Consider the following 14,094-nt stretch of genomic DNA (forward strand, 5'->3'; position numbering starts at 1 on the left):
CGTCCACTTTAGGAGTTCTTCACCTGGAGTCCTTGAACCCTTAAAATGTCCTAAAGGGGGAGGAAAAATATCTTTTTTTAGAAACCTCTAACTGAAATTCAGCTTTTCCTTCAACTCTCTTGAGATGGGATTCTGAGACTACTGCTAGAACACAACCCCTGATTTACTTGAACCCCTTCATTTTAAAAGTGAGAAATCTGAGGTCCAAAAGAAGGTGAGTGACTTGCTCGAGATGTCAGATCAAGTTAATGACAAAGACAGAATTAAAAAATAGATCTCCTGTTCTCCAGCTTAGCACCCCCTTGAGCCCCCTCCCACCTTGGAGACAACCTACAAGTCTATTTTCTCTCATCGATTTTTTCCCCAATTTGGGAAAGAAGAATAAGCAGAAGCCAACAGATCCAACCAGATGGCAATTGAGGATGTCATTTTTATTTTTGGTAGGGTGCCAAGGGGATTCCAGATCCAGAGGCCACAACCTGAAGTTTTTCTACAAGCTCGAGATGACCTTGTAGGGGGAAAGAGTGACTGGGCAAAGAGCTGGTACCTTCGGCACAGAGCTTGGAAGAAAGGCCTGGTTCTGGCCCTGGTCATTGGCAGCTCTCTCCAGTGGCTAGTAGGTCTAGCTAAAAAACCATGCTAGTGCTGGGTGAGGAACTGGGTGGCGGCCACAGGATAGCCCAGGTGGAAATGCTTTATGAAGTCATTCATGGCCCAGGAGCCTGAAAAGAAAAATAATAGGAGTAAGGAAGTGATGTCCATGGTTGTTCCTTTGCCATTAGAAGGGGAACCATCAGGTACTCATTTAATAGGATGCCTGAGGAAGGACTGATCATTTGTTTTCCTGCAAAAATTTCCTTTGCAGGAAAGATCACTGCAGTGGGGGCAGTGAGGGTGGAGGAAGGGGGATAACCTAATCCTATATAGCCTCTATCATATTCCCTCACAGTCTATAGATCCAGTTTTATCAGATAAAATTCTGAGAGGTTTTGGTGCCTGGAACTGCTGCAGACTGGGAGAGAATTTAAGGTTCATCTATGAACCCATTGGATCCTGGAACAAAATCTTGATATCTTCCTGTCTCCATATCTGGCTACTCTAGCTTCTGGGTCTGAGAAGCCTCAGTTTGACCCTGTTGATCCATCTTTCTTTCTGTTCTCCCATCTTATCTCCCAAAAAGAAGGAAAAAAATCCACCACCAACTAACAAACACATAATATAACATTTGCTGATGGGGCAGATAGGACAGGAGCACTTCATGGTTAATGGCAATGCTGAGACATAACAGACTGTCTTAGGATCTTGTTGATCTGAAGGTTGAGGAATGGAGGTTAAAGGGTTCCAATCTTAAGCCTTTGAGGGAAATTAAGGCAGAGCTAGTGGCCAAGGGAAGAGTCATAGAGGAGGAAGATTTTTTTTTTTTTGGTAGGTAAGGCCTGGGGGAAGAGGGAATTGCCAGAATAAATAAGAAGGGATCCAGGGAAAGAGAGGGAGGGCAGAACTGACATAGGAAGGGAAGTGGTGAGGTCCTCAATGTAAGTTCTATTGCTTCCTGGAGGAAATACAAACCCCACAACCTGGTATTTAGTATGCTCCCCAAACTGTTTCCCTTTTACCTTTCCAAATCTCTTTACTCTCTTTACCTTCTCTCTTCTCTGGGCCGTCTAGCTTACTAAGTTTTCTGTAGAGACATCCCTTCTCTTGTCTCTGTTCTGTGTACAGCCCTCCTGTCTGGTCGGTGCTCTGATTTCTAGAATTGAATCCCAGATCCTGATCCTCCAAACATTAGCATCCTCTCTTGAAATCACTTTGTACATACTTTGCTTACTTGTGTACTGCTGTATTTCTCCGTTGGGATACAAACAGAGACTGATACATTTTGGTCTTTGTGGCTCAGAACACAGTGGTTTGTGTGCAGGAGGCCCTTAATCCACATTTGTAGAAGTGAATTTAATTAAATGAGGGGACCTTGCATCTTAAAAGAGGCCCTTGGGGATAGAGAAATGTTTAACCCAAGGAATGAATTTCTAATTGTGGAATTTTAGGCATCTGTTGTTAAAGATTTTTGAGGGAGAGGGATGAAGCAGGGCTCCTTAGAATCCTTTAAATCACAGAATTCTCAATAAATATTCAATTGAAAAAAATGGTGATTTGATCATCTTAGGAATGGAATAATAAAAAGGAATTTGTTGGAAGATCTATCTCCAGCCAAAAGGTCCACCTTAGGCATTTATAGTCCTTTCAACTTTCCTGGGGGCATTGCCAGGTTTGCACTTGCCCAGCCAGCCTTTCAGGGAGTGCCCAAGGCTAATTTCCTGGAGAAGTAATGGGGGTTGTGGCAAAAAAATTGGAAAGTTGCAGTCTGGAGTAATGGGATTCAAATCCTAGCTGCAATGCTTAAATAGCTTTGTGAGTCTGGGAAGGTTAAAGTCTCTCACTTTCTTCATCTGTAAAATGGGGATGAAAATGCTTGTTCTATATGCTACACAGGTTGTCGTGAATATAGTGTCCCTTAAAATAAGTGAATAAAAAGCAATTAGGTGGCACAGTGCATAGAGCATTGGTCCTGAAGTCACAAGGACCTGAATTCAAATCTGGTCTCAGATGCGAACTAGGGTCCTGGACAAGTCACTTAAACCCCATTGCTTCCAGAAAGAAAGAAAAGGAAATGAGCAAATAAATGAAATTTTTTTCTTTTTAATGTATAAAACATTATGCCAATGGGAATACAAAGATAAGAAAGGAGATAGCCTGCTCTTAAAGAACTCCTACTTAGTTATATTCTGGCTAGTACTCCCCAGAGCCAAGGCACTCCAAGGATATAATCAGCCCCAAGAGGCACTGCACCTCCTGGGTAAAATTGTAGAGGCAGTCAAAGGAGTTTTATCTTTAGCGACTTTTTAGTACTTCCTTTCCCTCTATCCTGCCCTATCCCCTCCTAGAGTTCTCTCTCTGTCTCTGTTTCTGTCTGTCTCTGTCTCTGTCTGTCTCAATCTCTGTCTCTTCCCCTCCCTAAAGGAATCAGGGGCTGTAATTCACATTAAAGCCTTAGCATTTTGCTTCATATGGACATTTATATTTTAAGAAAGGCCCTCTGGGAGAGAGCAAAGCTTAATTCAAAGAAATGCATTCTTAATGGAAGAATGTCAGATATCAATGGGATATATATACACACACATACATACATACATACATACATATATATACACAAACATAAAATATATCATATGTATTTTATATACATATAATGTATACAATACACACATACACACACACACACACACACACACACACACACACACACACATATATATATATATATTTGGGAGGGGGTAGTCCTTAAGGTCCTTCAAATCATAGTGTGCCTACTGCTTATTGGGGGGGGGGCAAAATTAAGTCAGCAAGCATTGAATAAGTACTTCTTATGTGCCAGATACCAAGCTAAGTGCTGGGTATAAAAATAAAAGCAAAAATTCAGCCTCTGTCTGCAAGGAGTTTAATAGGGGAGGAAATACATAAAATGGAACCTAAAAGCATGTGGGTGGGAGGTCCCAGCTCCAGGGGGCTTGGTAGTGATGTTCCAAATATGAAGGATGTTTGGCCAGGGCCCTCCTCAAAATTTGGGTTCCTGAAGAAATGGGAGAGGGGCCTTCAGGGGCAAAGAAAGGAGGAGACAGCTGAGAGAAATGTGCTCTAAGTCCAAAGAATGAGTAAAGTGGCTATGGCTAAGCCTCATCTTTTGAGAGTTGGGGAGAAGAATGACAAAGGGGTTTCTTGGAGTCCCTCATTTTATTCAGGTTTTGCTCTTTCCAACTGAAAAGGGATAGACTGTCCCCCAGAACAGAAAAGCACCTTTCTCTCCACCCAGGGAAGGAGGCAGGCTGGCTTTGACCAGTGTGGAGTCCTTGACGGTCCGCAGCTTCTCTGGTATAGGCTCTTTACCTAGTTAACACAGAAGTCAGGACTGTGCCCTTTGGGGTCACTTAATCCAACCCAAACAAGACAAGCATCTCTTCTCTGACACCCAAGACAGGTATGCTCCAACTGCTGCCTTATTCTGTTCTCTGTGGCAAAGCAGGATAAATTGATTCCCTCTTTCACATGGCAGTCCATGGGATTATAGTGGTAGAGCTAGAAAGGACTTCAGAGGCTACCTAGTGCAAGCTTCTCATGTTATAGGGAAAAAAATGAAAGAAATGACTTGGCCATTCCTGGCAAAATTCTTTGTCAATGCAAAATGGAAAGTGTTAATCAGTAAAAGTTAACATGAGCTGGTCCCCTTCAGTTCACTTCCTTTTTTTTAAAAAAAAATTTTTTTTTAAGGGTTGGAAACTGGTGGACCAGGAGAATGAGATAGACATGTTATATCTGTATTTTGGCAAAGCTGAGATAAACTCCATAATATCTTTGAGGAGATGATAAAGTTATCTGGGCTAGATCAGTAGTGTCAAACTCAAGTAGAAATGGGGAGTGGGGGAGGGTGGGAAAAGGGAAGGACAGAGAAGGGTAGGGCAGGAGCACTAATCCATATACTAGGATCTCTGCTGGCTGCCTATTGATTTAGCTCTTAAATGTAATATCTGTTTTGCTGCCTTTTTAATTTATTTTGTCAAATATTTTCCAATTATGTTTTAATCCCGTTCCCACTTCAGTCAGGAATGTTGTGGGCCAGATATATGACATTTCTGGACTACCTTATAGAGGTTAGATACTTTCAGAACCAATTGAAGGACTGGACATAAAGAATGGTGATTAACAAATTGAATACAATCTTATGAAATGTCCCAGGAATCTCTGCTTGAATCTTTTCTCCTAAATATTTTTTCTCTTGAATGAGGATGTAGATGACATGCTTTTTAAAATTTGAAGATGACCCAAAGCTGGAAAAGATAGTTAATCTATTCAACCACAGAGTCAGGAAGCCTGACAGGCTAGAGTGATGGAAGAAATCTAATGAGAGGAAGTATAACAGAGCTGAGTTAAAAAAATCAGTTATACAGAGTCACTGAGTCTTGACTAGGTAACTCTTGGTCATGTGAAAAAGTCCTAAAGATTTTAGTAGACCACAAGCTCAGTATGAATCAACAGTGTGACGTGACAGCTTAAAAAAAATTAATAAGACAATGAATAGGGAAATGTGCACTAGGAAAGGATGTAACAATCCTGATGAATGTTGTCCTAGTCAGACCAAATCTAGAATACTGCCTTTGGTTCTGAGCAGCTCATTTTCAAAAGGAAATTAAATCGGAGAGCATGTAGAACATCCTGGTCAGAGGTCTCCAAATCATGCCATATAAGGAGCTACTTGAAGAAACTAGAGATATTTTGCCTAGAGAAATTTAGACTTAAGGGGTACATGGTAGTTATTATCTTCAAGGCCAGAAGACAAAGTTTTTCTTTTAATGTTTTGGGGTCAAAGTCCATTAAATCTTGAGTAATGGACAAAATCTCCCATTTTGTTCATTATATTGGACAATTATTTGAAAATCCAAAGTAAAAGACCTTTTGTGAGCAGTGTCATAGCCTGTGGCCTTCTCAGAGTTCTAGTGGATTAGGGCAGTAGAAGTATTGGAATTTGAAGTCCAAGAACCTAGATCCAAATCCTAAGTCTACCAATTATTATCTATGTAGATGGTACACAGGTAGGGGGAACTGACCTTTCTGAGCAGCTTATGTCACCTCTCTGTGGCTCAGCAATCATGTCTACCCAGGTTTTTGTTTGTTTTGGTAGTACTTTGATTGATGTCATGGAGGTCTCATATCTTAAACTCATTGAGGGTGGGTAGAGGCACTCTTACCATGCACTCCTCAATGTCTGGGATATCAATATCTTGCTAATCCTTTCTTGTTTTATATATCCCAGTTTGAAGATCACTCTTCTTGGAAGAGAAACCAGAAGCAAAATGAATTAATTAGCTCCTCCTTTTCCCCTCTGTGGTTCGTTATCATCATGTTCTCTATCTCAAGTGTGGCTATGTCATCTTTCCCTCTTCCTCTTTCAATCTACAGCAATTTAGTAAGCATGTTTTGAGGGCCTACTAAATGCAGGCTATATAAGGAAGAGAAAAAAAATATGCATTTATATAGCACTATGTGTCAGACACTGTGCTAAGTGCTTTATAGATATTGCCTCACTCCATCCTCACAACAAGCTTGGAACGCAGGGGCTATTATGATCCCCATTTATGAACTGAGGCAGACAAATTAAGTGACTTGCCTAGGGTCACCCAAGTTACTAAGTGTCAGAGGCAGGGTTAGAATCTGGTTTCTACTGACTACAAGAGATCAGTGTTCTTTTTACTAGAAAAAGATGCCACAAGCAAAACTTGGATGATTCTTTTCTCCTCCAAATTCACCAGGAATTGTAGTCTGTTAGACTGTATTCCAGGGGAATGAGCAGTGAGGAAGGAAGGTGATGGAGGGTGGGCATGTGAACCTGGCAGGAGGTGATAACAAAGAGAAATCCCCTACACCCCCGAGAACTTCATTCCTTCCAAATCTCTGGGGAGCACCTTGGGGTGTCATGGATCCCAGAAGCTCACACCCTACTCTAGCCATGTCCTTCTCCAGCAACGCTATGCTTGGTTTTCATTGGCAAGTATTTAAGAGCGGGCCCTATCTTCCAAGTTCTACTCTTGGAAGCAGATATATCCGTAACCTAGTCACCTCCTCTCTGATTCCATTGGGATGCTGATCCTTTCTCTTTACGGTTCCTTCTCTCTCTCCCTCTCCTTCTCCCTTTCACTTTTTGTCTATCTCTCCCTCCTCCTCTATATGTCTGTCTCTTGTTTTTCTATCTCTGTTTCTGTGTGTCTCTCTAATCTTTTTCTCTCTCTACCTCTCTTTCTCTCTCTCCCTCTTCTTCCTCTTCCTTCCCCCCCTATTCCTTTCTGTCTGTCTCCTTCTATGTCTCTATCTCTATCTCTGTATCTGTATCTCTCTCTCTCTCCTGTCTCTCTCTGTCTCTGTCTGTCTCTCTTCCTGTGGCACCCTTCTCTCCCTCTGAAAGATCTAAAAGGAAGAGGAGTGAGTCAGACCCTTGGTGAGGGAGCTGAGGGTGTTTCAAGCAAGGAGCCAGAGGATTGTGGTTTCTTTGTGGTTACTGCTCTGAGAAGAGACCCACTATGTATGGATCAGCCTCTTTCCACAAGCTGGAGTGGAGTCAGCCGTCTGTGCCATGTGGAGCTGATACACAGAAGCCTGCCAAGGTGGGCTCTTCCTGGATTTTTGTGAGGGTAACTCCAGAGGGTCCAATCAAAATCTATTTTCATTCTGACTGAAAGGGAGAAACAGGGAGGAGATGCCTGATACATGTATTGCTCTCTGGGATGGTGCTTTGTACCTTACTAAGTGAAGAAGGGCAGCATTCATCCCATGGCTCCCCAAAGGTCCTCCTATCCTTGCCTATTTATATGACAGGTGCTTGACCTTGCATCAGTCTCACCCTGCTAACCCCCAGACTTCCTAACTTGATCATACAAAAAAATTATAGACTTGTATTGAGGCCACTGGAAATTTATTTTGTCTAATCTTAATTGGGCTCTCACTGGTGCATTGCAATCCTTTTGTTCAATTCTTATTGATTCCCAATCACACTCACTACCAGGCATTGTTCCTCTCCACTCTCCTAGAAGTGTCCAGGGGTAACCCTTTCCTACCTCCTCACTTTCAGCAATGCTTCAAAAGATGAAGAGCATACCATAAATCCTTTATTGCCCCTCTTCCACATCTCAAAATTTCTCTATGTCCTTTCCTCTCCTCGAGATGACCCTTCCATTCCCAATATGATCTTGACCTTAATTCATCTCCATCTTCTCCATGACCTTTTTAAATCAATCATCCATCTCTTATGTTTTACTGGCTCCTAACTCTTTATCAAAGACACATTCACAGATTTTTAGATCTGGAAGGGACCTGAGAAACCATCTGAGGCAGTCCACGATGGAAAAAGCATCTCTGCTACAACACAAATGGCCACCTAGCCTTAGCTTGAACACCTTGAGTGAAGGAGAACTCATCACCTGTCAAAGCTGCCCATTCTATTTCAGATAGTTGTAATTATTAGAAAGTTTTCCTATTCACCAAGTATTACATTTACCTTTTTTGAAAATCTCTCCCTATGCACTACCTCCTTCCCTTCCCCCTAAGTTCTATTCTCTGGGGTCAAGAAGAACAAGTCTAATTTCTCTCCCATAGAATACTTTTTCAACTCTTGAGTCTTCTCTTCTCCTGGATAAGTATCCTGCTCTCCTCAAAATGATCCTCATGTAGCAGGGCTTAAGGTCCTTCACCATTCAGATGTTTCCAATTAAAAAAAACAAAAACAAAAGGCTTCCCTTGATGTGGATACTCTCTCCACCTACCATCTTAGCTCCTTAACTGCCAAATTTCTAGGAAGAATAGTATTCACTTGTTTCTAGTTGCTCCTCACTCATATACTCCTCAAGTGTTTTTCAATTTATCTTCCATCCTCAATCACTCTTCTGAATTTCTTTAAGGTTATCAACAATCTCTTCAACATCAAAATCCAATGGCCGTTTTAGACCATCCTCTTCGACTTTTCCACAGCACCTGGTCCACCACTGAACACTCACTCAAGATACTGATAATTTCTCTTGTTCTTTGGTGCCTTGACTCCTGCATTATCATGGATCCTCTTCTTAGTTCTTCAATAGTTTGTCTTGGTCCCATCCTTGAAGTGTGAGTGTCCCCTAATTTTTAGCACTCTTTCCTTATCTCTCTGCACCAATTCCCTTGGCAATCATCTCCTCAGATGGTCAAATTCTATGCAGACAATTTCCAAATCTGTAGTTCTAGTCTTGGCTTCTCACCATTTCTAGTCTTGGCCCCAGCCTCACCATTCCATTGCTTGGGATACATTGCTATAGGTAGCACACACCCATATATATCTCACACATAGACACATATAACGTGTCAGGGGATTATAAATGAAGTAATAATACTCATGATACCTCCAACATTTCCAAACTAAGGCTTGAAACCCTGAAGTTATTGCCCCAGCCTTCCACGATCAGTTGTCTACCTTGCCTATTCTGTTTCCGAAATATCTCTTGAATCTTTTCCCTTCTCATCAAATCACAGTCTCAAAGTCAGAAGGAATTTTAGAGGACATCTAGCCCAACAATGGAAAGAACGCTAACTGTGAAATCAGAGGAAATGGATTCAAATCTTACTTCTGATCCCGAGTTTCTATTTGGAAACAGGTGGGACTAGGTTGTTTATGTGATCTTGTCTAGTTCTAGGTCTTTTGATTTGTGTTTTTCTATACAGTGATCCCTTCTGTGACATCCAGACAAGTCCATTTTTAAAGCCTGCAGTGAAGAGAGAACTAGTACCTCCCAAGTCAGCTCATCCCATTACGTGCTAATTGCTAGGAAGTTTTTTTTTTTTTTTTTCCCTAAAGTCACCTTTGAGATACAGGTGGGTGAGGGCCTCATACCTTCTGTTGCTTTTCCTTCCCATCACGTACCTGGACCATGGTGGAGTGTAAAGGAAAGACTTCTACACTTGGAAACCTGAGTTTGAATCATGATTCTGGCACTTATTAGTTGAGTACCAGATAAATAGAACTTATTATATGCCAGGCACTGTGCTAAGTACTGGGGATATGCATATATAAGGCAGTCTCTGCTCTTAAAGAACTTGCATTCTACATGACATATAAAGGGAACCTGGAAAAGGAGAGGAGGGGGGAGGAAGGAGAGTACCTGGTTGGGTCTTTAGTGAGAGGGCTGGGCCATTGCAAGATAAGGGGAAAACTCTCCTATCAGAGTCAGGGGATCCAGGAATGGAATCTAAGTTTCCAGTAGGATGGAAATAGTTTCAGAATAGGGCCATGGTGAGGAAGCACCTGGGGTTAAATAGTCCATACAGACTTTCTGACCCTGCTTTCCTAATCCATAAAATGGACACGATTCCTGGGGTACCTGCTTAACATGTACTTTGTACACCTTCAATGTCAATGTTATTTTATTTCTGGTCTGCTGGAGGAATAAGGGGGAATGGGACCTCGGAAAAACTTAGTGGGAAAGTCCAGCTGGCTCTCTCTAGAATTCTCCTTGGGTCTACTGGCTCCTGCCATCTCCAGGTGGGGCAGTTTCTTGGTCTGTCTGATAGAACTCCATCCAGCCCTCTTTACTCCTCAGCTGGTGAGCCTGGGAGCCATACTGTTCCCACTCATTGTTTTCCCATGTACCTCCTAGACCACTGCTCTACTGCCTCCCATCAGGGACAGTGGCCCTGCAAAAAAAAAAAAATCAACTCTAGCCTAATAACAGTCCCGCCAGGATCCTGGCTTAAGTCTGTAATTTGTCTGGCTCGTTGGCAGGGCTGGCTGGCGGTGATAGGAGCGCTGATGCTTTTCTACTGAGATTAATGATATCCTGGTGCTGGTAGGCGGGAGGCCTGAGCCTTTTATTTTTTATGCCATTAAATGACATCCAGAGACTTCCACTCTGAGGCTGAAAAGCCCCCGTTCCACCACATTCAATTACGCCTGGAGATTATTTGCTGAGTGGGGGAATCTTGGAGTGGAGAAGCTAACTTTGACTTTAGCAAGAGTTAGGATGTGAAGATTCAGATCCCCCAGGGGGAAGCCCCCCTTTCCCTCCTGTTTCAGACAGAGACTGGCAGGCTTGTCCAAAGGCCCAGAGTATCCTGGCGGTGAGAACCAGGAGCTGGTTCTGGAAAGAGCATCTACGGACCTGGGGGAGTTAACGGAAGCTCTCCTCCTCCAAGGAGGCTAACTAGGTGCGGATGCAGGTGGTCTTTCTCCTTAGTTCATCCCTTGGACCGCCATTAGCCCCTCTTTTTGGGAAGAACCAGGCAGCGAGGGAGACTTATAGTCCATGGGGTGCCCTCCGTGCCACCCAATCTCTCCCTCGTCTGCTAGCACTGTGTGTTGCTCTTAGCTACTTTTTATGTTCTCACGGGGATTGATTTGTCTTTGTACCTTACTCCTATCAGACTATAAACTCCTTGAAGACAGATGCTGTGGTCCTGACTGCTGGGCCTCCTCCAGCTGCTGGGAATGAGTGTTTGCCACGTGAGTGAGTGATGTCAGAGCTGTAAGAGACCCAGGGGTCATGCAGTTCCTTGAGGAGGAACCTGGGCCTCCAGTGAGATGACTGCTTGCTCACTGCACTTCCTGTAAACAGTTCTGGCAAGACATTTGCTCATGGCGGTGCAAAGTTTCAGGGAGTTTGGGATATTATTATCTATCTGTAAGGTTTTTCCCCATTATTTCTTACTTACTACTTTGAATAAGAACGCACTGGCTGGTCCAGGGTGTTCTGGGAATAGGACAAGGTGTCCATCTGAGAACTGCCCTAGAAAGGCCCCAGCTGGGGCGCTGCCAAGCCCCCAGTTTTACCAGCTTGGCCAGATGGGTGGTGCCTGTCCAAGGCAAGAGAGACACCTTGCATAAGTGTTCAGAGCTGACTCAGGGCGGTGCTGGGGAGTCGTGGAGGGTCGTCGGCACAGGCTCCCCAAGCCTCCCCCCAAAATCTGGACTTGCACAAAGGGGTCTGGGAGAGCAGAGGGGACTGGCAACCAGAAACTTGGGGGGAAGCTTCTTTGCCACCAAGCCCTACAGCAATTTGGGGAACAGTTCCCATTTTAAGAAAATTAAGTGTGTGTATATGTGTGTGTGTGTGTGTGTGTGTGTGTGTGTGTGCGCACACTCGACTTTTATGCTTTGAAATTTAATTTCTAAAATATAGTCGGTCACCTTCCTCCCAATGACCCTTGTCTTATTCACCTATTATACCCTGCAGGCCTTCAGCTTAGCCACTCAGAGATACACTTCAGTGTCTGACAAGTTTCAGCCCATCCTTCCTATTTCATTGTCAGGGAATGGATACAACAGCATATGGGCCAAATTCGGGGGTGTGTAAAGTGGGGCTCCTAGAAAAGGGAGGGTCAGAACTGAAAGGGACTTCAGACACAATCTAGTCCAACACCCTCATTTCATTAAGGAAGATGCAGAGACCCAGAATGGCCTGTCTAAGGTCACACACCATCATGTCCCCCATTCCCAGGCTCTTCTCCATATGCCATAAACTGCTTTCCCCTCTTGTTTGGGTTTTCTCTCTTGGAACTTCTACCAACCCCTTTGGCTAAGGGGGGGGCAATTTCCCTGGGCTGATTTCAGCCTTTGCCCAGAGAGGGAGGAGCTGTGGGGGCAGTTAGACCTCCCTCTGGTCTCTTAATCCTCACCTTTGGGAAGCCTCACTTACTCATTGGGGTGAGGAGGAGGGCTAAGAAAGGGGAAGGGGAATAGATTTATTTTTGACAGCTGGGGTCAGCGGAAGTGACCCTGGGTCAGGTGCAGTTTCTCTGGGATGTGGTTTCCTTATCTGTCAAATGGAAACCATGATACCTATTTAATCCATCTTGTGGGGTTTGTGAGGATCCAATGGAATGCTTACTGAGAAAACTCTTGACAAGATCCCAAATGTGTGAGCTGTGGTTATTTACTTGGGTCCCTTCCATGGCTTTGCCTTGGGGTCAGGGAGGATGAGGATGGCAATGAGGGAAATTTTCATTCATGAGGATGTTTTTTCAAGCTCCTAAAAGAGCTTCAGAATCTCAGAGTTGGCTGAGGAAGTACATGGGGGCTGTGTATGTTTATATAGATGTGTGGGTGTGAGAATGTGTGTGAGTCTATGAATGAGAAAGTATATGTGTGTGTGTGTATGTGTGTGTGTGTAAGTATGTATGTTTGTGGACATGAACACAGCACTAGACACTATAGGGGGAGAAAAGGGAAGTAGAAGACAAGGCTGATGAGGATCTTCAAGCAGTGTCTAAATTAAAAATGACAAGTGCACAAATAAAGATTCTCAAGAGTACAAATTCTAGAGTCAGGGAAAGGGAATAAGCATTTATTGCACCAATCATGTGCCAGACACTGTGTTAAGTGCTTTTACAAATCCTATTTGAGCCTCACACTAACCCTGTAAGATAATTACTGTTATTATCCCCATTTTACAGCTGATAAAACTAAGGTATATGGAGGTTAAGCATCTGAGGCTGGATTTGAACTCAGGTCTAACACTGTCTGCCACCTAGCTTTGTGGAAACTCTGGAAGATCTATCCTAGAGTCTCATTCCTTGGGGTTAAGAGTCTTAGAGGTGTATTCCCTAGAAGCCTGGGATGAGAGGTCAGGGGTAGGGGGAGTTTTAAGGTGGAAATAGCATCCATGTAAAGAGTAACGAAGGAGGGTGGTGATCTGCTGTAATGAACGCTTTTAAAACTTTCCATTTGGGGACTGCTTTATCATCTCATGCCTCCATGGAACCCCCACACCCATTTCTGGGGAATGTAACTTAGAGACTGCCTTAGTGAAAGAGAGTCTAACTGGGTCAAGCCTTCTACTATAACAATCTACTGAGTGGTAGGGGTATGTGTGTACACATTGGGGTCTTCAGCAAGTCCTTGTGTACTTTAAGCTTTAATAATTTAGGCTATTTCTATCACAGCATTTAAAAGCACATTTTATTGCAGTTTAGAATAACTCATCACAAAATCACTCCCAGTGTGTTCCTTCAGATCCCTGGACAAACAAGAAATGCTTACTGTAGATATAAAGATAAGCTATTTCCTATGGCTGTCAGAAATTAAGTTGCTATCAACTTGCCTTTAAATTTTACTCCCAGATTGCTCCTATCACAGCTACCACTGAAAATAACTTAAAAGTTAAAATTGGGCGGCTAAAAATCTGCTTATGACTTTAGGAAACCCTAGCAGCATCTCTTACATTAGGGAGTGGCTGGCAGGGTTTGGGACAATACTTTGCTGGAAGGGAGAGCCACAGGCTATAGCCTGCTTTCCAAAGTCTTTAGTCTGAAGGTCATCAAGTTGTATCTAACATGTTCCAAGCGGAGCCTCATCCAGGACCAATACTGAGTCAAGTTCAGAGGAAACCAATTGACATATGATCAGCCAAGTATTCTGAACAAAGGCTCAGGTTTTTAGCTATCGTTGGCCAGTGGAAGAGATTGTGCAGGGGAATGGGTATTAGGATTAGGGTAGGAAAGCAGAGGAGCCTGAGATTGCACATGTTCCCCAGC

The 14,094-nt window shown here is 43.3% G+C and overlaps 1 protein-coding gene across 3 annotated transcripts in view; it reads right to left on the reverse strand.

Annotated features, from left to right (window-relative positions):
- Positions 1-410: 410 nt before the first annotated feature.
- Positions 411-14,094, reverse strand: part of PEBP4 (phosphatidylethanolamine binding protein 4) — a 261,109-nt gene continuing 247,425 nt past the window's right edge. For all 3 annotated transcript variants that reach the window (XM_074287528.1, XM_074287529.1, XM_074287530.1), the window contains exon 7: positions 411-722. In XM_074287528.1, the coding sequence (XP_074143629.1) occupies positions 640-722 (83 nt within the window). In that variant the 3' untranslated portion in view covers positions 411-639. The remainder of the gene's footprint in view (positions 723-14,094) is intronic.

The sequence above is a fragment of the Sminthopsis crassicaudata genome, chromosome 2 (assembly GCF_048593235.1).
Source record: "Sminthopsis crassicaudata isolate SCR6 chromosome 2, ASM4859323v1, whole genome shotgun sequence".
Classification (NCBI taxonomy): Eukaryota; Metazoa; Chordata; class Mammalia; order Dasyuromorphia; family Dasyuridae; genus Sminthopsis; species Sminthopsis crassicaudata.